Consider the following 23,888-nt stretch of genomic DNA (forward strand, 5'->3'; position numbering starts at 1 on the left):
CTCTCTCTCTCTCTCTCTGCGACCCTGTGCTCACTGCCGAGTGAAAGTTTGCAACTTTTCTGAGATGGAAGATGATGATAATGGCGGAGCTAAGATTTATGAAAACCACGCGTTTAGCTTCAGCTTTCAGGAGCTTCCACTTTCCACTGCTATGTGATTTGGGAATGGGTAACTTTCCACTGCATGAATAGTTTTTTTTTTTTTTTTAATTAATTTTGTGACAATTGATTCTAATTCAAAATCTGATAATTTTGAGAATCTATATTATTGTTATGATTGCTAAACGATAATAGAGAATAAAAGCAGCTTCGTTAAGAAATTAGACAAATTTAATTATAATTATTTTGGAAATAAACTATCTTACTGAATTTTTTTTTTTTTTTATAACTTATTCAATTACAATTCTAATGGCAAGTTTCTTTACGTATTTTTAGCAATAATTTGATAGTAAAAAATTATTTTATGAATTCATAATTTAATATTTTTATATAAAATTTTTATTAATTTTTTATATAATATGGTAATATTATTATTATAATATAATAATTTTTTATTTTTTATGATATATATGTTGAATATATATTCATATTTTTTAATTAAATTAATAAAAATAAAATATATTAATAAAAATAAAAATTATAGAAGTGAAATTTATTATGAAAAATTTATTATTATAATATAATTTAATAAACAGTATTTTATAAATATAAAAATTTAATTATTTATTATTTTACTAATTCATATATTTTTATATTAACTTTCTTAAATGACAAAGTGTTGAGTTTATTAAGATTAATTAATTTTTAACATTGTAAAAATTTTAAATTTTTTTTGAATTTTTTTAAGAGTTTATATATATAGTAGTAAAATAAATTCAATTTAACATAATTGACTTTTTTATTTTTAATTATTTTTTATCTGATTTTTTATTTTATTTGTTAAAAGTAATTATGTACACTCATATTAATAAATATTAATATTTTTAATTTTTATTTAAAATATCACATTTTAAATAATTTCATATTTTTTTATATGAAGAAAAAATTTAAAATAAGATTGATAAATATAATAATAATAATAAATTAATAACTAATTTTTTATGTAAAAAATAAAAAATATTGATATTAGTATATTATTATTATTTTTTAATTAGAATAAATATAATAAAAATATATAGGTAATTATTCAGTTTACAATAAAATATTTTATTAAACTAATTTATAATGTATTTTTAAATTAAATTTTTATAATTATTTTTTTAAAATTAAACATTAAATTTCAATAAAGAAAGTTATTAAATCTAAAAAAATAAAATTATATTAAATAATGTAATGCTTGTACTATTATAAAAATTAAATTATTTTTATATCAAATACTAATTTATATTTATATTTAAATATTAATTTATTAAATTAAAATAATAATTCTATATTTAAAGTATAATTCTTAATTCTTTTTATATTTATTCACTGAGAGAAGATTATAGTATTAAAAAAATTATTATATTTTTTCCATATATACACGTATTAATATTTTTAAATTTTTAATAATATATCATTTTAAAATAAAAGAATTAATATTATATATCTAATCATCCTATTAATTATATTAATTTTATAATTAAGTTGAATATTTTAAATAATATATATTTATTTATATAATTTTTTTGCATATATAATTATTTTATTTACATAATTATATATTATTCAAAAGTTTTAGATTCATATAATTTTATTGTATATTACATATTATGGTTAATTTTTTTTATAAATAAATGAATATTAAATTTTTATACTATTTTCGGTTGTTTTATATATATATATATATATATATATATATATATATATATATATATATATATATGCTAATGAATAAATGTATTAACTTATATATCAATTAATAATTATGAATTTTAAAAATATATTTATAATTAAAAATAAAAATTTATTTTATATGAAATATTTTTTTAATAAATTTATAAAAACTTAAATTAAAAGAAAACTTTAAAAATTAATAAAAAATTCATATATTTATTAATAAAAATTATTTTTTGCTTGTTCTTTTATATAAATTTAAATATTATTATATTAAAATATTTTTCATAAATAATTATAATTACAATAAAACTAAAAATTTATAAAGATTATTCATATAAATAAAATATTTTTCATTTTTTAAATAATATAAATCATAAAAGTATTTTTTAAAATTTTATTTTAAATTATATTATAATAAAAACTTAATTAAGTAAAATTTAATTATAAGAATGATTAAGAATTTTAAATTTATATAAATTTTAAAATTATATAAATAATTATATTTTAAGTTATAAAAATTTTAAATTTATATAAATTTTAAAATTAAATTAAATAAAAAAATATAATTATAAATATTATAAATATAATTTAATTAAAATGTAGTGATGCGGTGGTTACGGTAGAGACTCAAACCGATTTGAATAAAAAATTATATATTGAACTAATGGTTTGTCAATTTGGTGTTGATGTTTGAGAATTAAAATTATTTTTTTAATAAAAATATTATTTTAAATATAATTAAAAAAAATTTTAAAAATTATTTTATTATTTTAATATTTTTATAATTAAAATTTATTAAATATAATATTAAATTATTTTTTAATATTTTTTAATTAATATATTTAAAAAAATAATTTTTTTAATAAATATCAAATGGATCCATACATATCGACTACAATTTTTTTCTTTTTTATTTCCACTAATTACAACTATTGTTATTATTATTTTTTTATAATTCTTTTCTAAAATGAGTTTATAGGTTAATATTTAAATGATTTTCATAGAAGATATATATATATATAGAAAGAGAGAGAGATTCAAACAAAGAGTATGTTAATTATTTTTTTAAATTTTTTTTACATTGTTAATTATCCTTATGCTTTTGGGCAGATAAGGCCTGCTTGGCACCTTCCATTTTATTAATATTTGTGTCCTCCGTCAATCGTCAATCAGTCGACAAATACTATCAAACAGACGTCAATGGAATTGGGTGTTTGAATCAATTTTTCCATTGCCGTTTCAAAAATTTCACTTGAATTCTGTGTTTCCGATATATCTCTTCTCAGACTTGTGTTCTTAGTTTCTGCGGTTGTTCTTTCTAATGGAGACGGTGACTGCGATTGGAGGTGCCATTTTCTCTGCTTCCTTTCAGGGGCTACTCGACAGGTTGACTTCCATGGACTTGTTGAAGTATGTCCAAGAAGGGAATGTCCAGGCTGAACTCAAGAAATGGAAGAGGACGTTGAACAAAATTTATTTGTTGCTTGACGATGCAGAGGAAAAGCAGTGGGAGAACCCATTGGTGAAGATGTGGGTAAGCGATCTCAGGGACTTGGCTTATGATGCGGAGGACGTTCTTGATGAACTTGCAACTGAGGCTCAGAGACGCAAGCTGGAGGCGGAACCACTGGCCCGTGCAAGTAAGGTACGGAAAATCATCTCTACTGTTTCTGCTAGTATGAATCTAACTACTTTTAAGTTCAACGCTGAGATGGTCTCCAAGATTGCCGGAATCAGTGCCAGATTAGATGAGATCATTAAAGAAAAGGATGATCTGCATTTAGGAGAGTGGACTAGAGGGGGGAACAGTCGAGTGAGAGCAAGACTACCTTCAACATCCTTGGTCAATGAAGCAAAGATTTATGGGAGGGAAAAGGATAAGAAAGAAATAATTGAATTGTTGAAGAAAGAAGCAAGTGGTGGAAATGTCTCGGTGATTCCCATAGTTGGCATGGGGGGTGTCGGCAAGACGACTCTCGCTCAGCTCATCTTCAACGATGCCTCACTGGAGTTTAATTTCAAAAGCTGGGTTTGTGTTGGGGAAGATTTTGATGTTCTTAGAATGACCAAAACCATTCTTCAATCTGGGGGTTGTGATGATAAAGATTTGAATTCCCTTCAGATGAAATTGAAGAAAAAGTTGTCCCAGAAGAAATTTTTGATCGTCCTTGATGATGTTTGGACAGAGAGTTATGACCACTGGACTCTCTTTTACGTTCCTTTCGAAGTAGGAGCACCGGGAAGCAGAATAATTATCACAACTCGAAATGAAAGTGTCTCGTCCTTTACGGGCACCATTCGAGGTTGTTCTCTTAAGCAGTTGTCCTTTGAAGATTGCCTCTCTGTATTTGCCCAACATGCTTTGGGAGCCACGAATTTTGATGAGCACTTGGAATTGGAAGAAATAGGTAAACAAATTGTCAAAAGATGTCAAGGATTGCCTTTAGCAGCCAAGGCTCTTGGAGGCTTGTTGAGGGGTAACCCAAATCGTAATATATGGGAGGACGTGTTGAACAACGAAATTTGGGATTTACCTAATGAGAAAAGCAACATTCTTCCAGCTTTAAGGTTGAGTTATCTTCATCTTCCTTCCCATTTAAAGCCTTGCTTTGCTTATTGCGCTGTTTTTCCAAAAGATTATGAATTCAATCAGGATGAGTTGGTTTTGTTATGGATGGCGGAAGGTTTTTTATATCAATCCAATAAGGTGAAACAAATGCAAGATGTAGGCTGCGAGTATTTTCATGATTTATTATCAAGATCGTTTTTTCAACAATCTAGTAGTGATAAATCTTTATATGTAATGCATGACTTGATGAATGATTTAGCCCAGTCTGTCACTAAAGAAACATGTTTTCATTTGGGTGGCAAGTTGGACAATATGAATTCATGTGCAAAGGTTCGGCATTTGTCATTCACTTCTCATCTGTATGATACATGGCAAAGATTTGAAGGCTTTCACGAAGCAACAGGTTTACGAACATTCTTAGCATTGCCAATCATGAGAGGATGGTGTGGAAACCACTTAACTAGTAAGCTGCTACAAGACTTGGTGCCAGAGTTAAAGTGCTTGAGGGTGTTGTCACTGTCTGGTTATAGCTTTGTGGAGTTGCCAAATTCTATTGGTGCCTTAAAGCATTTAAGGTATCTTAACCTATCTTACACTCAAATTGAAAGATTGCCCGAGTCAGTGACTGAACTATTGAACTTGCAAGCATTAATATTACGTGGTTGCCAGTGTCTTACTGAGTTACCCTTAGGCATAGGCAATTTAATTAGCTTGCTGTTCCTTGATATTAGTGGTACCAAGAAGCTGAAGGAGATGCCACTGCAAATTAGTAATTTGGCAAATCTTCGCACGCTGACCAAGTTTATTGTGGGAGAAGACAACGGACTCAAGATAATAGAGCTGAAAAATTTTCCTCATTTGTCTGGGCTGCTTCATATTTCAGGGATAGAAAATGTGGTAAACATTCAGGAAGCAGAGTTTGCCAATTTAAAAGAGAAGCAGCGCCTAGAACAACTAGACTTGGAATGGGCTATTGATTCCTCTGGTTCCAGAAATCCAAGTGACGATATGCAGGTTCTCAGCTCATTAAGGCCTCCTCAAAATCTATTACGGCTTTCAATTAAATCATTTGGTGGAACTGAATTCCCAGCATGGATAGGAGCGTTCACAAAAATTGAAAAGCTAGAACTCTGGAACTGTCGGAACATCATGTCATTACCTCCATTTGGGCAATTACCCTCACTTGTAGAGTTGAGTATACGAGGCATGAATAGAGTGAAGAGACTGGGCATGGAGTTTCATGGGGATGGTTCATCTTTTACTTCTCTTAAGACTTTAACTATGGTGGATATGTTGGAGTTGGAGTTATGGTCTTGGTCTCATGATCGGAACGAGGAGGCTTCTGTAACACTTCCTGTTCTACATAAGCTTGAATTGCAAAATTGTCCGAAACTTGTTATTGAATTGCCCAGCTGTCTACAATCTTTGCGAGAACTGTCAATTGAATGCTGTCAAGAGGTTGTTCTTAGAAGTCTGTCTGATCTCACATCTCTTACTACCTTGCGTATTGTTGACATCTTAGGTCTTGTAAGTTTACATGAAGCTCATATAGAGGAGTTAGTGGCACTAGAAGAATTGTGGATTATACGTTGTCATGAACTAAAGTATTTGTGGAAGGATGGAAGCAGTTTTGACAAACTTGCCCATCTAAAGCATTTACATATCAGGAATTGTAAGCAACTGGTGACTTTGGTAGTGGGACAGGTAGGGGAATTGCCTTGCAATCTTCAAGATTTGATGATATTTGGTTGTCCTAATTTGGAGAATCTGCCAAATGGGCTGCACAGCCTCACAGCTCTAAGAGGCTTGAGTATCTTCTCATGTGTTAAACTGTTGTCGTTCCCAGCAACAGGAGTGCCACACTGTATGAAATATCTCTATATTAGAAATGTTTCTCTAGATTCTCTGCCTAAGGGTATTATGCGTGATGTTAACGACATTAACCAGAGCTCTCAGCTTGAGGATTTGAGTATCAGCGTATGTAGATCTTTGAGGTCCTGTCCAAATGGCGAGTTTCCAGTTTCACTTAAGACTCTTGATATTGGTCAAGAATGTAATTGGCCGACACAGTTATTAGAGTCAGTATTCCGTGGTTTATCTCATCTCAGAAATCTAACCATAGGAGACTGTCCACAATTAGAGTCCTTCCAAGAAGCAGGATTGGCTATCCACTCTCTTATCTCTTTAGCCATCCGTGGATGCGAGAATTTGAGGTCACTGCCCAATCCGATGCCACTAAACCTAACCAATCTTTCCATCAGGAATTGCAAGAATCTGGAACAGCCGATGACAGAGTGGGGACTCCACAAACTCGTCTCTCTTAGAACGTTGGAAATATATGGCACAAGTCCAAGTACAAATATGTTTGATTCCTTTCCAGATGATGATGGCCTACTCCTTCCCACTTCATTGACCAGTCTAGATATCCGTGAACTCGAGAATCTGAAATCCATCTCAAGAGGGATCCAAAAGCTGACCACTCTACAAAGGTTAATAATTCATAATTGCCAAAATTTCCTGTCCTTGCCAGAGGAGGGCTTACCTGCCACACTTGAATCTCTAAGTATCCTTGGATGTCCTCATTTGAAAGACAAAGGAGATTATTGGCCTACCATTTCCCACATACCATTTGTAATCATAAATCATCAGTGATGGTACAATCATCGGCATTACATTAATAAGGTATTAGGCTTTTTTTTTTTTTCCCGCTTTTATTGTTTAGTTCCTAGAAGTACTTTGTTTAAATTTAGAAAGATGGGTGCTAATATTGTTACTATTCTGAATAAATTCCTACAGGCTACCTCGAGATTCAATTCAACCCTGCTTGTTGTCTGCATGTGGTAGCTTTCAATGCTGCACTTTGGTGCCTTTGGAAAGAGAGATTTGTCCATCCCATCTTGAGTGTGCGTTTTTATATTTTCTGTAATTTTGAGTCTTGATTTTGATTGTAACAGGAATGTCAATATGAAGAATCTGCAACATTTACTGCAAAACCTTCGTTTGTGTGTTTGCAAACCATGTTTATGCAGATTCTGTCATCCTTTAGAGCTGAAAATCTCATGAGGCACTCTTTGTTTGATGAACAATGGGAGACAATTAGTTCAGGATTTGCTGTGGCAGTACTCAGCAAGGGACGATCCTATTTCTGATGATCACTTCGTGGCCTGGTCTTCATGTTTCCGGGTGTGCGGGATTTGTGCCTTTGAATATTGAGGATTTGGGTGGATATAATTTTGAAGTTTTAGAGTACAAAATAAATTATTATAAGGCTGCATTTTTTAAAATCCTTTCTAGGTTTTCATTAATCTTTATAATTTTGTTTCGTTATTAAAAGATATTTTTCTTAACTTATAGACTAGTCAAACAGCTTATAAGCTATAATCTTAAGCCTACCTATTTATTTAAGACATTTTTAGATCTTAGAAGTCTAAAAAAATAAGTTGGAAGAGAGTAATTTTTCATTTTGATACTTATAAGTTAATTTTATCAAATATTTTATTGTATTACCTGCATTTAATTTTATAATTTCGCTATATATCCTTATTGTATTTATTCTCATATTCATGTTTAAAAATTTATTTTCTTGCAATAATTTAAATAAATTCTTTACATTAATTTTAATAAATTTAAAATTATTTTTATTAATTTTAATGAATTATTTGTCTATAAAATATTTATTTAGTTAATTTAAAATTAATTATATTGTTTAAAATATATTTCGATAATATTATAGTAAATATTGAGTTAATATAATTTATTATTTAAAAAAATAATTTTATATTATTTATAGTCATTTTAATAATAAATGTACTTACAAATTATTTTTTACTAAACATATCAATTATTTATCAGTTATTTATAAATATTTTAATTAAATATATAACTATTTAAAATTTTAAATATTTATAAATTTAAATACTTATAAACTAATTTTTATATGTTAAATCAAACACTTTTTTAATGTTATATTATGATGTGGAATTAATTAAAAAAAAAAGTTGAATAGCAACAATAATTTATATAGCTGATTTTAATTAATTTAAAATTAAATTTTAATTGTTGATGTATTTAATTTAATTTAAATTCACATATATTGAATGCTTTATTTTTGTTAGTTACTTGCTTTTGAATGATTTTTCTTAAATAAAATTGAATATGCTATTTTACTAATATAATAAAGAAAAACAAAAATTATGTATAATATTATTTTATAAAAATACAAAATTATTCTTATTTAGTTAAAGCTTGAATACCATTAAATAACGTAAAATAATATTTATTATTAGATTTTTACTTATATTAAAACAAATCAAAGGAACTAAGATACATGTCAATCTTTTAAATATTAATTAAAAATCAAATTAAAAAATAATATTATTAATTTTTTAGAAAATAATAATTGCTTAATTCAAATAAGACAAAAATAATAATTAATTATAAACATTTATAGATATCTAATTATTGTTAAAAATATGATTTTGATTTTAAATAAGTAAAAATCATAAAATCAAAAAGTTAGAAATTGATTTTAAAACTTAAAAGAAAAGTTATATAATTATAATTTTTAATTTATTATGAATATTTATATAAATATTTTAAAAATACATTAAATGAAAATTTAAAACTTTCTATAATGTAAACTAAAGTTAAAGAATAATTATAAATTGTAATACATCTATTTAGATTAAAGAAAATAAGTAAAATTTAATTATAAATTAATTTGAAAATATGAAAATTTTTAATTAATATTTTTTTATCTTAAAAAAATAAATTTATTTTTTATCTGTTTTAAATTATAAATTATTTTTTATTTTGAAACTTGTTTATTAATTTATTAATATATTTTTATTTAACATATATTAAAATTAAATAAATTTTAAAAATAATTTAATAATACAAATTATTTAATTTTAATAAATAATAAAAATAAGCATCATTAAAATAAATAATTAAAATTTATTACTTCAATTGTACTCACTGTATTTTCTTAATCAATGTCAAAATGAAAGTAAACCACTGAAATTAAAGAGAAAGGTGAAGAAAGCGAAATTGAAGAGCGAACTGAATCGGAAATCGCCATAGCTAATGTTCAGATGAAGAAGAAGAAGAAGAATCTCAATAACAAAATGCAGCAAGAAGAAGAACCCAATAGCTATTGCAATGTTGACGTCTTCATCTTCACAATCTCAATTCCAACCTCAAAGATCGCTTTCACTTCTAGATTCTCAACACATCTCTAAGACTCCAACCTTCGAGGTCCTTTCTACTCTCTCTCTCTTTCTCACGTTCTCCGCAGTATAGTCTCAGTCATGTTTATGCTCACTCTGTCACTCTTATTTTGTTCTTTAATGACTGTAATCTCATGGCTAAATACAAAATTAGTGAGTGAAGTAAATATGGAAATGATATTTAATAGGAAATAAAATTGAACCAAACAATACTATTCCCTCATAAATAATAATTTTCTCAGGAAAATATATTTTCCCAAGAAATGTGTGTGGTTGAACCTTGTTCAGTACCTAAGCTATTCTCCTTAGCAGAAGCTCCATCTGACTTTCAAGAACAGAATGAGTCTTTACTTCGCTTATGTGCTGACTCCTATGCTGAATTTCAGCATCCGCACCCCCTTTGCAAAAATGAAGATTTATTTATCCATCTATCCTTCAAACTTAATGAAGATATCAACTCTACCAAAGCTTCACATCCAGGAATGACACCTCATGACTTAGCAAGTATAACAGCCCCTAAATTTCCCTTTTTTTTTACCTTGTTGCCGCCTGTCGGCTTTTGTGATAGCTACATTTTTTTTACTTGCCAATTTGTAGCTCCCTCCAAAGATATTGATTTTTTTATTTTTCATTATATAAACATTTATTGATGAACTTACATAGACGAGGAAGCACTAATTTGTTTTTCGAAAAAAAGAAATTATTGTATTTCAAATGAGGCTAAAGCTTTACGGCTGTTCAAACAAGCTTAAGACTGTCTAGACAAATTGATCTTCTTATTTTATTCATTACATACAAAGGTCACAGTGTCATAGCGTTGTTTTAGCTGTCTCCTCGTATTTTGTACTTGTGACAGTTTTGATAGACTTTGTGTTCCTGATCTCATACCCACTTGGAACTCAAGGTTAATTTCCAGTCTATAGCAACTGAATCTCGACGATGGAGGCTGTAGCAACTATTGTAGGTGCTCTCCTCTCTGTTTCTTTTCAGGCCCTCTTTGACAGGTTGCTCTCTCATGACTTTGTTAACTATGCAAGTGAAGGACAAGTCCATGATGAACTCGAGAAGTGGGAGATTATGTTGAAGAAAGTTTATCTAGTGCTCGATGACGCAGAAGAGAAGCAGATTACTAACCCACTGGTAAAGATGTGGGTAAGTGAGCTCAGAGACCTTGCTTATGATGTGGAGGACATTCTTGATGAGTTTGCCACTGAGGCTCTGCGTCGCAAGTTGGAGGGTGAACCGCTTGCTAGTACAAGTATGGTAAGGAAAGTCATCCCTACTTGCTGTGCTGTGCTGTGCTGAATTTCACTACTGTTAAGTTCAATGGGCAGATGATTTCCAAGATAAAAAGAATTACTGCTAGATTAGATGAAATCAATGAACAAAAGGATGTGCTGCTTTTGGGAGAGGGTGGTAGGAGGACCAACCAAATAAGGGAAAGACTACCCACAACCTCTTTGGTGAATGAAGCACAGGTTTATGACAGGGACAAGGACAAGGAGGCAATGATTGAATTGTTGAAGGTTGAAGCAATTCTTGCAAAGTTCTCTGTCATTGCCATAGTAGGCATGGGGGGCGTTGGAAAGACGACTCTCGCTCAGCTCATCTTCAATGATACTACTTTGGAGTTTGATTTGAAAGCTTGGGTTTCCGTTGGTAAAGATTTTGATGTTTTCGGAATGGCCAAAACAATTCTCTGGCTGAAGGGTCATGATGAGAAAGACTTAAATTTGCTTCAGCTAAAATTGAAGGAGAAACTGTCCATGAAGAAATTTTTGATTGTCCTAGACGATGTCTGGACTGAAAATTATGAAGATTGGACTTGTTTTTGTTCTCCTATTATAGTGGGGGCGCCAGGAAGCACAGTTATTGTCACAACTCACAGTCATCACGTATCATCAATGATGGGTGCTGTTCAGGCTTATCCTCTAAAGGAGTTATCATATGATGATTGTATGTCTGTGTTTGCACAACATGCTCTCGGAGCACCGAATTTTGATGACCACATGGTTTTAGAAGAAATAGGTAAAGGAATTGTTAAAAAATGTCAGGGGTTGCCTTTGGCTGCTAAAGCTCCTGGAGGCGTCCTGAGAGGTAAACCATATCGTAATGCGTGGGAGGAAGTGTTAACCAGCAAGATATGGGATCTGCCTGATGAGAAAAGCAATGTTCTTCTAGCCTTGAGGCTGAACTGTTTTCATCTTCCCTCACATTTAAAACAATGTTTTGCTTATTGTGCTATTTTTCCAAAAGATTACGAGTTTGATACAGATGAGTTGGTTTTATAGTGGATGGTAGAGGGTTTTTTGTATCAGCCAGAGAAGATGAAGCAAATGCAAGACATAGGATGTCAACACTTTCATGATTTATTATCTAGATCATTCTTTCAATGGTCTAGTAATGGTAAATCACGATGTGTAATGCATGACCTGACGAATGATTTGGCTAGGTATGTTAGCAAAGAAATTTGTTTTCAATTGGGAAACAAGTTGGAGGATGCAAAATCATGTGCAAAGACACGACATTCATCATTCATTCGCCATCAGTATGAAATTTGGCAAAAATTTGAAGGCTGTGTTGATATGATGGGTTTGCGAACATTCTTAGCATTGCCCAGCATGGCAAAAGGGCGTAGTTATTTAACTGGTAAGGTGCTGTACGACTTGGTGCCAAAGTTAAAAAGGTTGAGGTTACTATCACTTGCTGGTTATGAGTTTGTGGGGTTGCCAAGTTCTATTGGTGTCTTGAAGCATTTACGATATCTCAATTTATCTTACACTGCAATTGAAAGATTACCTAAATCAATAGGTGAACTTTTCAACTTACAGATATTAAGATTACGTGGGTGTAAAGAGCTTATTGAGTTGCCCTTTGAAATTGGCACTTTAGTTAATTTGCAATGCTTTGATATTAGTGGTACTGATAAATTGAAAGAGATGCCGGTACAAATTGGGAACTTGACACGCCTCCGAACATTGACAAAGTTTATTGTGGGAAAAGGTAAAGGACTTAAGTTAACGGAGTTGAAGAAATTTTCTCAGCTACAAGGGAAGCTTCACATCACTGGGCTGCAGAATGTGGTGGATATTCGAGGTGCAGATTTTGCCAGTTTAAAGGAGAAGCAAGGCCCAGAAGTACTAGAATTGACATGGACCAATGCTTCCTTTTGTTCCAGAAATCCAAATCATGAAGTGCAGGTTCTTGACTCATTGCAGCCTCTTGAAAATCTTTTAAAGCTCTCAGTTAAATCATTTGGTGGAATAGAATTTTCATCATGGATTGGAGATCCCACATTTGCTAATATGGTATGGCTAAATCTTTGCAATTGTCACAACATCACGTCACTTCCACCACTCGGACGATTACCCTCACTTAAAGAGTTGAGGATAAATGGCATGAATGAAGTGAAAGAAATTGGTGTTGAGTTTTATGGGAATGGTTCATCTTTTCCTTCTCTTGAGACTCTAAAAATTGAGGATATGTTGGAGTGGGAGCAATGGTCTTGGTCTCATGATCTCAATAGGGAAGCTGCAATAAAATTTCCTAGTCTCCATGATCTTACAATAAGTAATTGTCCCAAAAGTTTGTTGGGACATTGCCTGGCTGTCTTCCATCTCTTCGAAAACTCTATATTAAAAAATGTCAGGAGGCAGTTCTCCGAAATGTGGGTAATCTCACCTCTCTTACTTCCTTAAAAATTGAGAATATTTTTGGCCGTATCAGTTTAGATGAAGTTCACATAGAGCAGTTGAAGATTTGAGGATTGAATTGTGTGATTAACTGAAGTACTTATGGAAGAATGGAACTCATTTAGACAAGCTTGCTTTTTTAAAGCATTTGGAAATCGAGCGTTGTGAGCAACTTGTGTCATTAGTGGAAGGAAAGGAAGGACCATTTTTCTTGCAATCTTCAAGTTTTGTCAATATGGTCGTGTTGTAATTTGGAGAAACTTCCAATGGGCTGCACAGCCTCAGATCTCTCAGAGATTTGACCATCAAATTCTGTAGAAAACTCTTGTCATTCCCAGCAACAGGCGTACCATATGGTCTCAGACGTCTTCATATTGGATGGTGTGATACTCTGGAGTCTCTGCCTGAGGGTGTTAGTGTTATGCATCATGGTAATGACAACGGTCACATGTCTCAGCTCGAGGAATTGGAAATTGATGGTCAGATTCTGAGGTACATTTCCAATGGCATATTTCCTGATTCACTCAAGACTCTTTGTATCAACTTTTGTAATTGGCATACACAATTATTAGAGTCGCTATGCTGTGGCTTATCTCGTCTTCAAAAGTTAGAAATGGGATACTGTCCGCTTTTGAATCCATTCCCAGAAACAACATTGGTTATGCACACTCTTACCTCTTTAAAAATTTGTGGTTGCAAGGATTTGAGATCACTGCCTAATCCAATTAAAAACCTCACCTCTCTTCAATCTTTTCTTATAAAAAATTGTGGTCTGGTGTCCTTTCCAGACGAGGGTTTGCCACCAAATTTAACCTTTCTTTGGATCTGGGACTGCAAGAATCTGAAACAGCCAATGTCAGAGTGGGGACTCCATAGACTGAACTATCTTGAAAACTTTAAAATGTCTGGCACAAGTCCAAGTACAAGTATGCTTGATTCCTTTCCAGATAATGATGGTCTATTGCTTCCAACTTCACTGACCCGTCTCCACATCTGTGAACTCAAGAATCTGAAATCCATCTCGAGGGGACTCCAAAATCTCAACTCTCTAAAAACCTTAGCTATTAAGAATTGCCCAAAAGTTCCGTCCTTGCCAAAGGAGGGCTTCCCCCTCCACACTTCAATTGCTAAGGATCTGCTCATGTCCTCTCCTAAAAGAACGGTGCTCAAAAAACAAAGGAGATTATTGGTCCATCATTTCCCACATCCCTTGCATTGATATAGATACGGGTCTCTTCCAATAAATAGAAGTCTTGATAGCAAAGAAAAGACACTCAGGTATTGTCCCTAATTTACTCTTGACTTTCAACCCAAATCAATTTTTATAATTTATCTGTTTATCAACAACTGCAATCTGTCTATTTATTCTCCCTGTTTAATGTTTTGCATTTATTTATTTTTAGAACTGAAGCAACAAAAGAAATGCCATTGAATCCGGGTACCTTAGAGATCTGAAAGAAATGCCCATCCCAATGATGGTAAATGATTCTCTGATTATATTCCAGCTCTAATTCTAACACATTCCATGCTATACCTTAAATGTCTGACAACTTCTGATGTTCCAAATAGCAGGAAATTGATGTTTGTGTGGGTATACTTTCTTCAAAATGGAAGCATGGTTAGTTACTTTTGGTTCTTCAGAGAGCAGCATTTTATTCTAAACCCTTAAAGGCTGCTTCAAGACTCAAGTAATCAATCCTGCATTCTGCTTTCTAGCATGTAGTGATGGCAAGCTGACAAATAATGAATTAGAGGAGCTCTCTAAATCTGAATATTTTTGGGCACTGATTGATATCCAGTAAGCTAGTCTGAATACCAATCTGTTGGAGTCGATGAGATTCAGTTGGTAAAACTCAATGTGTACAAGTAAAGAAAAGAGCCATACCTAAGCATGGTGCAAGTTTGGCATTGGTTTACAAAAGAAAGCAATATTTCCCTATAAAAAAGGAAGAGAGTTGCTGCTGGAAAGAAAGAGAGCAGAGAGACTTTGAAAGAGCTGGAAAGAGAGTTTTAGAGAGTTAAGAAAATGAGAAAGAAAAGGAAAAAAAATATCTTTGAATTTGTATATGTTAATCCTCTATTTTGGTGATGAATTTATGGTTTTCTTTCTCCTACTTGTTCCAGCATAAATCTCTCTTAAATTTCTTAGTTTTTTCTTCCTCCAAATCCAACAAATGGTATCAGAGCTTTTTGATCTTGAGGGACCTGGTTAGAATTTGTTCTTGACAAGGATTGAATGGCAGCAGCTATATAGTTAAACAAGTCCATGATAGCCTGCAGGATGAGGGTTGTTCCAAGAAGAGAAATTTTGTTTTGAAGAAAGAAACTTTGCTGGTGAGATAGTGCACCAGAGAAAGAAGAACAATGGTGAGCAAGTGCACCCAAAAGAAGGAGAAAAATGGTGAGAAGTGCACCAGAAATCAAAGCATTAGAGAGAAGGGCTCCATGAAAGAGTTGGAGAGATGTAATCCACCAACAACAAACATGGAGAGAAGTGGTCCATCAAAGCAAACAACAACACCAAACTTGGAGAGATGTGCTCCAAGACAACCAAACAAATCAGAACATGGAAGATACTTGACTGAATTCACAGCTCCAACAAAAATCTCATAAAGGAGGAGTGTTGGAGTTGATGAGATTCAGTTGGTAAAACTCAATGTGTACAAGTAAAGAAAAGAGCCATACCTAAGCATGGTGCAAGTATGGCATTGGTTTACAAAAGAAAGCAATATTTCCCTATAAAAAAGGAAGAGAGTTGCTGCTGGAAAGAAAGAGAGCAGAGAGACTTTGAAAGAGCTAGAAAGAGAGTTTTAGAGAGTTAAGAAAATGAGAAAGAAAAGGAAAAAAAAATCTTTTAATTTGTATATGTTAATCCTCTATTTTGGTGATGAATTTATGGTTTTCTTTCTCCTACTTGTTCCAGCATAAATCTCTCTTAAATTTCTTAGTTTTTTCTTCCTCCAAATCCAACACAATCATGTGGAAGAATCATAATTGGCGTTGTATCTGCACTCTTTCACCATGGTGCTTTGCTTAAATTGGGAGATGTGGAGTGCATTCACATTAGAAAATTCACAGCCTGCTAAACTGGTACGTTACTGTTTCATCATATGCTTACCTGAAGAAAAGATCATAGGCTGATGAAATGTGCTTGTTCTCAATCATGTTGCTTTGATTGTCAAGCCCCAGGAACAAAGCTCTGTGTCTACTAAATCCTGAAAATTTGCAATTTCTTAAGCCCTGTTTGCCATTGAGTTTCAGAGCCTGAATCTGCTTTTCTCAGAAAAGCAATTCGGAAAAAATTGTTTTATTTTTTTAGTGTTTTTATGACTAAAACTGATTAAATTTAATTTTTAATTATTTTTTTACACTCTCTAATTAGTATATTTAAAAAAGTGATTTTCTCAATAGCAGTTTCAACAGGAATACCAAACAGGTCTTTAGTTGCTAGCCATGTGCAGTGGTGGACTGATTGCAAATTTACCTTGGACGACTTCCATTATTGGGAGCAAAAGGCATCACAGAACCACGGTAAGTTTAATTTCTCCCTGAATAAGAATTTGTTTATAATGGCTTCTTTATATTGGCAAAATGGGAACTTGTTTACTCATTAACTGAAAACAAGAAAAAGGAATTTGATTACATTGTTTGATATGTTTGCTAAACTGAATTCTGTGTTTTCACTAAGAAATGCTTTGTTAATGCATACTGGAGGTTGACATTTTCAAAGAAAAAACAAAATGAAGTCAAAAACCAGTAAAGGTCTTATGCTGTTTCGGATGAGATTCATCAAAGCATTGCCAGTGTAATTGTGAGATTGTAGTTTATATTAGACATGATATATATATATATATATATATATAGGGAATGACAGTAATTTTCTGTTGAAGTCTTGAAACTAAAACGATCCTTGGCCACTTCTATTTGTTTTCATCGTCTTTTTCTCTACTTGAATTTTTGTTTTAAAAAAAATATATTTTTATATTATAATTTAGATTAGATAAATATAAACTTAAAAAATATAATAATTTTATTAATTTTTTAACTATAATAATATATCAAATTTAATGTAAATGTAAATATTATTTTTTAATAATATATAAAAATATTAAATATATATTTTAATTATTATAAATTAAAAATCAAATATTAGAATAAAAAACCAGTGTCCACACTTATCATTACATCACCACTCAATTACTCTCAGTCTTATAAAAATAAATTAAAAAAATATAGTTAATATAATTAAAATAATAAATTTTATTTTTTAATATACCTTTTTATTTACATACAGGGGAGAAATAAAATTTATATAATCGATTTTAAATTTTTTTTGATATAAAGACTTAGTTGAATCGATTTAATTTATGTTTTTATTTATATTATTTTATTAAAAATTGAATAATTTAAATTATTAATTTTTAAATTAATATATTTTATTTTTTTAACACATTATATAAATTAATAAATAAATTATTTAAGTGGCCTATAAGCCTGGTCCAGAAGCAAACAAAACAGAAACCAGCAAACGGCCACCTCTCTCTCCTCTCCTGCCAAAATCATAATCAAAGAGCCTCTCCTTCCTCTTCCTTTTCCATGGCTCCTTCCCTCTCCTATCTTCTCATTCCTCACTCTCAATACACTCCCTCTTCTCCTTCCTCTTCTCTTAATCTCAACCCATATCACGCTCACCGCTATTCTTTCCTTCCTCTTCTCCCTCAGTCTCTCAATCTCTCCATTAGATGCCCTAGTAACAACAAAATCACGTGCCTACCTCCGCCGCTACCCCCGAGCCGCTGAAAAAATGGTTCGCCGTAGTCGTCGGTGTGCTTTTATTGGGTATTGCGTCGAGGATTTTGAAAAGTGGTAGCGGGAACAAAAATGGGAGCTTTTCATCTTCAGGGATTTCGGCGACAAAAATGGGAACTTTTCTTCTTCAGGAGAAAGAAAAGGGCAGTGTGGAATATGAGGCGAGGATTCTGGCGGTGATGGAGGATGATATAGAGGCGGAGGAATTTGGGAGCAAAGGGAAATTTACAATTTGGTTCTTGGATTTAGTTGTTAGATTTTAAGAAATTAATATTTAGTCTTATATTTTACATTATATTATATTTTAATTTTTAAATTTTAAAAATTAAATTATTTAAATTTTTAATTCCAATACATAGAATAATTTAATTTTTTTAATTTTAATAGCTTAAATTATTATATATATTAAAATTATAGTAATTAAATACTTATTTGTTATTAATGTTAGAGGGTTAAAATTTATTTTTTTGAAAAAAAAATATTATTTTATATTATTATTGAAAAAAAGTAATTTTTAAAAAAATATTTTATTATTTTAATATTATTATGATTAAAATTTATTAAATTTAATTTTAAATTATTTTTTAATATTTCTTGATTAGTAAATTTAAAAAAAATATTTTTTTCAACAATGGCTCCAAAAGGAATGTCAAACAAGCTCTAATGTGTGATATAATTTTATATCTCAAAATTTAAAGACTAAATAATAATAATATATTGTAAAACTAAAAAATTAAATAATTAATTTTTTAAAATTCAATATTAAAATATAATATTAGATAAAACCCAAGGACCTAATTATAAATTTCCCAAAATTCAAATTGCCTTAAGCACTAATGTAATCTCCATGCCTCAATCAAAGGACAAATGCAAAATGAATAAAGAGAGACATGTACAACTCTTTTGGCATGATATTTATAGTTGAATTTAATTCTCTTAAAAGAATTTAATTCAAGTGAGTTTATAAGAAAAGTTATGCGTTTGGAATATTTTTAAAATTATAAAATTTATTTAAATATTATTATTTAAAAAAATAATAAGTGAAGTGAATTTATTTATTTTTATATTTTATCCTTATTGTAAAGAAAAAAAAATTAAGTGGAGGTACTTGGAATATTTAATATGAACTTTATTAAATTAATTAAATTTTTACGGCTTTCAAAAAATAAATAAATTTTTATAAAATTATGCTACTTTAGAAATGAATTCTTTTCTTTTAAAATAATTTTTTAATTAAAAAAATTAAATTCTAGTAATTTTAAATTTTTTATATATAGAAATTGATAATAAATAAAATTTAATTAAATTGAACTCCTTCATTTTTAAACTTTCTAAATACACCCGTAGTAAAGACTATAAATGAAGTAAAGATAAATTAAAAAAAAATTGATATGAAAATTAAAAAACTAAATAAATTTAAATTTTTAACATATTAAATCAAAATAAATTAAATTAGAGAGAAAATCAAATCAAATTAAATAAAATAAATTTAAATTTTTATTAAATCAAACTAAATTTAATCGGTTCAGTTTAATTTATCAATTTAAGATTTTTTTTATTTATTTTGGACTCATTTTAGATTCAATTTTTATTTTATTTTTCATTTTTAACTCTAATTTGAGACCTAATAATAATTAATTAAAAAATAAACTATTTGCTTCAGTTCAATTCTATTGTTTAAAAAAAATCAAATTAAATTTCTAAATTAAATCAAATTGATTATTATTATTTTTTTAATGGTAACCGAGTTTTACTTATACCATAGGCTAATTATGTTATGCAACTTCCTTGGGGAAATCATCCTAAAAACCTTCTACATTATAAAATAAACACCTAATTATTATAATATATTCGACATGCTCATAACAAAACCAAACCTAATCCTAACTCCAAATTTGAAAGAGTTAATCCAAAGAAGTGGGTTGACAAAGTGATTAGAGTTTGAGTGGGAGACAAATACAGCCCATTTTGCATTCCACTTTCGCAGCATGTCAAAAAGCAATTTGAAAGTGCAATTCAATCCCATTTACTCTCATATTTTGTCAACAAAAATTTAAATTCTCTACATCCAACTCCTAATCTAACCGCAAAAATCATTGCTTTCTGTGGTTGTACTCCGCCAAACTTTGAGTCCTTGTTCCACCATAAAAGGGTAATCTTGTCCTCAAAGTACAAGCCTTAATGCAGTGATTAATGAATTGGGTTGCAATGATTAGGAAAGTTGAAAGAGACGCCCACCTTATGTATCCTTGTGGTCGTAGGACACCATGCACGCTCATGCACCTTCTTTCCACATAAAGTTGCTCTTCCTTTAAAGAGCAGCTTAAAGAATCTCCATATTCATCAACCTTTCTCCTTAGTCACAAGCACAAGTCTAGCTAGCTATCTCTTCTTCAATATTCAGCTCTCTTTCTTTCTCTTAGGGTTTCTTAGGGGCCTTATTGCAGAGCCATTTTGGCATTCTGTCCACCTCCATTTTTATATAAGGTGTTAATTCTTGGCATGGTGTGATTCTTGGAGGCGGCCAGCATGCCAAACTGGCTCTGTAAAGTTCTCCATGAGAAACCCTCAAAGATCTTATATTATTTCATACCCCTTTGTCAGAAAATGATTACTGAAGCTATAATGTATATATTCTGATACAATAATCAAGATCTCTGTTTTTCTTTCTTTTCTTTTCTTTTTCTTGCATCACTATATATACTTTGAACTTATCAGAGCATGCATAAACACTTCACTCTATATATCCAATTTTCAGGTACTAAATGCTCATCAAGTCCAGCTTCATGGCCCTGCTTCTGGTGTGTGTATATATAAGTATATAGACTGAGCTATTAATGCCATTGCATGCTCATATTATCTTTGTTTGCCAAGTTAATGTGCGAGATTAGGAAATTTTTTGTTGAAAAGATAACACGGTTGCATTGCCTATTGTATTTCTTGCATTTAAATCTTCTTAATTAGGACAGAATCTAGCACAGCTAAATATATATTAATATATTTTCTAAGTATCGCAATCAATCAAGATTATTAGAATGTTAATGATTATATATTTTTTTAGAAATAGATTCGGTTGTATTGAAGTTATTTCTAAAATTATAATATTTTATATTACAAATATATAATAATAAAAATTTAAAATTTTCAAATTTTTATAATTAGTCAATTTTTTTATTTTTGAAAATTTTAGAGTAATTTTAAATCTTTGTTTTCTTAACCATTATCAAAAATGAATTAAATCGGTTGTAAATTTAATTGTTAAAAAAAAACTTTAAATCAACTTAAATTACCAAAAAAAAAAGAATTAAATATTATAAAAAAAAGTTTATATTTGTTTTACTATTAGGCCTAAAAAAACACTGTCATATTAAGTTTTAAAATCTCATTGACAAGACGATGAGATTAGACATACAAGTGGTTATTACATAAAATTGTTGTCATTGCTATATATGTGACAGTCAACCAACAACAAAAGCAGCCATATTTTGCATGTATATTTGTTTCTCTTTTAGCACATATCTTTTGAACTTTTACTTTTGTATGTGTAATGATAAGGAGTGATGGTAAGTGGCTTTGGCATGCTTAAAGTTTTCCACTTATCATGATTCCAATTTATGCTATGGTCCTACAGTCATTGGCACTAATTAGTAGGGGTGTGTGGTTCTGGTTTTGGTGTGAAGTTTGTCTAATAATTGGAATCGAATTTAAAATTTGATATGATTTTGATTTCAGTTCGATTCTTCGTTATTTTAGTTTTAGTTTAGTATGGTTCTTAATTATTTGATTTCAATTCGACTCAGCTCAATATGATTTCGATTTAGTTCTCAATTCTTGAAATAATTTTATACAATTATATATATCCATAAAAAGTTACACTTAATTAACATTTAAGTTTTGAAGTAATTATTAATACATAATATATCATATAATATATCTTTTAACTTTTTCTAAATTATATAATTTTTAACTATATGTTTACATATATATAATTTAGGGTTAAGCATATTGTATAATATAGTAGTGCCAGTATATCATATAATATATTTTTTAGCTATTTATTAATTATATAATTTTTAACCATAAGAGATAAATATAATTATGAATTAAGCATATATATATATATATATATATATAGCATAATAGTACGTTTATAATTAAAAAATATAAGATAATTTAATGTATTAATAACTAAAATTATTATAACAATAGGTTGTATGTAGTCCATAATTATGCATACATATATAAATATATATAGTTATATTGAAAATATATAATACATCTAAAAAAAATTAAAAAATATTTATATGTATATATAGTTTTTGATTCGATTCTAGTTTGGTTTACGTATGATTTCGGTTTAATTCTTATTAAAGAACTAAAATCAAATCAAAACATCAAATAAATTCAATTCTATACAATTTTTCGATTCAATTTAGAATCCGAAAAAACCGTGCACAACCTATTGATTAGTAATCCCCCTCAGCTTATTTTTGGCTAGGCTTTGGATTCCTGAAAGCTTTGTGCTTGTAACCAGTACTCTATATGCATATTTGAGTCATCCATTTGGGTCCATAATGGTTATTATTTTTAGGGAAAATTAAAATGTTAAACTGTCCCTTCTAAGTCCTTGACTCTGGCTCTTTTCTTAGAATTAAAATACTGAAGTGTTAGGAGGGATTGTTCAGTGCAATCAATATACATGCTCCTTCACTTACGTAGAAGTGATTCATTTTATGAAGAATCTATTTTTATATGAATAAAAAAACACTAAATTTATATGCTCCTAGAATTTTCTAATTATTGGAACAAGTTTTATCATTGGCCCTTCAAAAGCAGATAGATTAATTAAGAATTCATTAACTAAGCCAATAGTTTGGTTGGAAAATTCTTTGATATATCAAGATGTATAAAATAATTTATACATCTAATCAATTAAAAATTAAGAAATTATATATTTTCTAATGGAACCGACAATTTTTTTAGCAAGATACATCATACTTTTAGTTATATATCAATTGTTAATTGGGTGAATGATACACCCTGATGTAAATAAGAAAAGTTAGAGTAGTTGAGAATTTCATCATTTTATTTATATTTTAAAATGGAATTAATTACGTATTTATACTCATGAAAGATGTATAAAGTTATAATTTTATATCTTTTAACTTCATATACATGCGATAAGAACCCTTTAAAATATGTGTAGAGATATAATAGGTATAATGAACACAATCGATACAATATAAAATATATACACTCTTAATTAAGAAATATGCCTCAGAAAATATTTTCTAAAATAAGAGAATATGTCAATAAATATACTCTTATCATCTTTTCTTATAAATAACAACAGGTAAGAAGAAGAAAGGGTCTTTCCCTTCTCTCCTATCTCTCTTTCTTTATTTTGTCCCTCTTCTCTCTTTTCTCTCCATATTTTATCCTTATCACAATACCACATCTCTAATTTAAGTGTCGGAGGATTCTCATGGAGAGCCTTCTTAATGTACTTTTTATCATTTTCTCTTTGTTTTGCGGATTCTATTAACTGAGACAATGAAAATGGAATCCATAAGCAATCAAAAATGTTTTTCATATCAAAATATAAAATGGTTCATTCATCTCCCATTTAAAAAATATTAATTAACAATTAAAAAAATAATACTTAAGTACAAACAAAAAGGCAAATTTTGTCATATAATAAATTGAAAAGTCGTTACAGTATCTAGTGCCAAGATTATAATATATACCAATAAATGGCAGAAGTTAAAATAGC

The 23,888-nt window shown here is 29.7% G+C and overlaps 2 protein-coding genes across 7 annotated transcripts; both read left to right on the forward strand.

The window, feature by feature from the left end:
• Positions 1-2,938: 2,938 nt before the first annotated feature.
• Positions 2,939-7,624, forward strand: LOC110632568 (putative disease resistance protein At3g14460). 2 transcript variants are annotated; one of them, XR_002490677.2, is made up of 3 exons: positions 2,939-7,068; positions 7,183-7,289; positions 7,416-7,624. XR_002490677.2 is itself a non-coding variant. In XM_021780835.2 (2 exons), exon 1 carries the CDS (start codon positions 3,139-3,141, stop codon positions 7,036-7,038), a length of 3,900 nt encoding a protein of 1,299 aa, XP_021636527.2. In that variant the 5' UTR covers positions 2,939-3,138; the 3' UTR covers positions 7,039-7,068; positions 7,183-7,624. The 2 variants fall into 2 exon arrangements, 1 of the variants encoding a protein (XP_021636527.2); XM_021780835.2 differs by having other exon boundaries at positions 7,183-7,624.
• Positions 7,625-10,948: 3,324 nt separating this feature from the next.
• On the forward strand, positions 10,949-17,237 carry LOC110632538 (putative disease resistance RPP13-like protein 1). Of its 5 annotated transcripts, none has more exons than XM_058135215.1 (5): positions 11,910-14,584; positions 14,710-14,784; positions 14,876-16,396; positions 16,721-16,837; positions 17,021-17,237. In XM_058135215.1, exon 1 carries the CDS (start codon positions 11,942-11,944, stop codon positions 13,310-13,312), a length of 1,371 nt encoding a protein of 456 aa, XP_057991198.1. In that variant the 5' UTR covers positions 11,910-11,941; the 3' UTR covers positions 13,313-14,584; positions 14,710-14,784; positions 14,876-16,396; positions 16,721-16,837; positions 17,021-17,237. The 5 variants fall into 5 exon arrangements, with proteins under 5 accessions (XP_057991199.1, XP_057991198.1, XP_057991195.1 ...); XM_058135212.1 differs by having other exon boundaries at positions 14,879-16,396; XM_058135216.1 differs by having other exon boundaries at positions 10,949-14,584; positions 14,710-16,396.
• The last annotated feature ends 6,651 nt before the right edge of the window (positions 17,238-23,888 follow it).

The sequence above is a fragment of the Hevea brasiliensis genome, chromosome 14 (assembly GCF_030052815.1).
Source record: "Hevea brasiliensis isolate MT/VB/25A 57/8 chromosome 14, ASM3005281v1, whole genome shotgun sequence".
Lineage (NCBI taxonomy): Eukaryota > Viridiplantae > Streptophyta > Magnoliopsida > Malpighiales > Euphorbiaceae > Hevea > Hevea brasiliensis.

What these genes read in the sequence shown, in the direction of transcription:
- LOC110632568 (XM_021780835.2), top strand. Translation starts at nt 3,139, where the DNA reads ATGGAGACGGTGACTGCGATTGGAGGTGCCATTTTCTCTGCTTCCTTT.
- LOC110632538 (XM_058135213.1), top strand. Translation starts at nt 11,942, where the DNA reads ATGAAGCAAATGCAAGACATAGGATGTCAACACTTTCATGATTTATTA.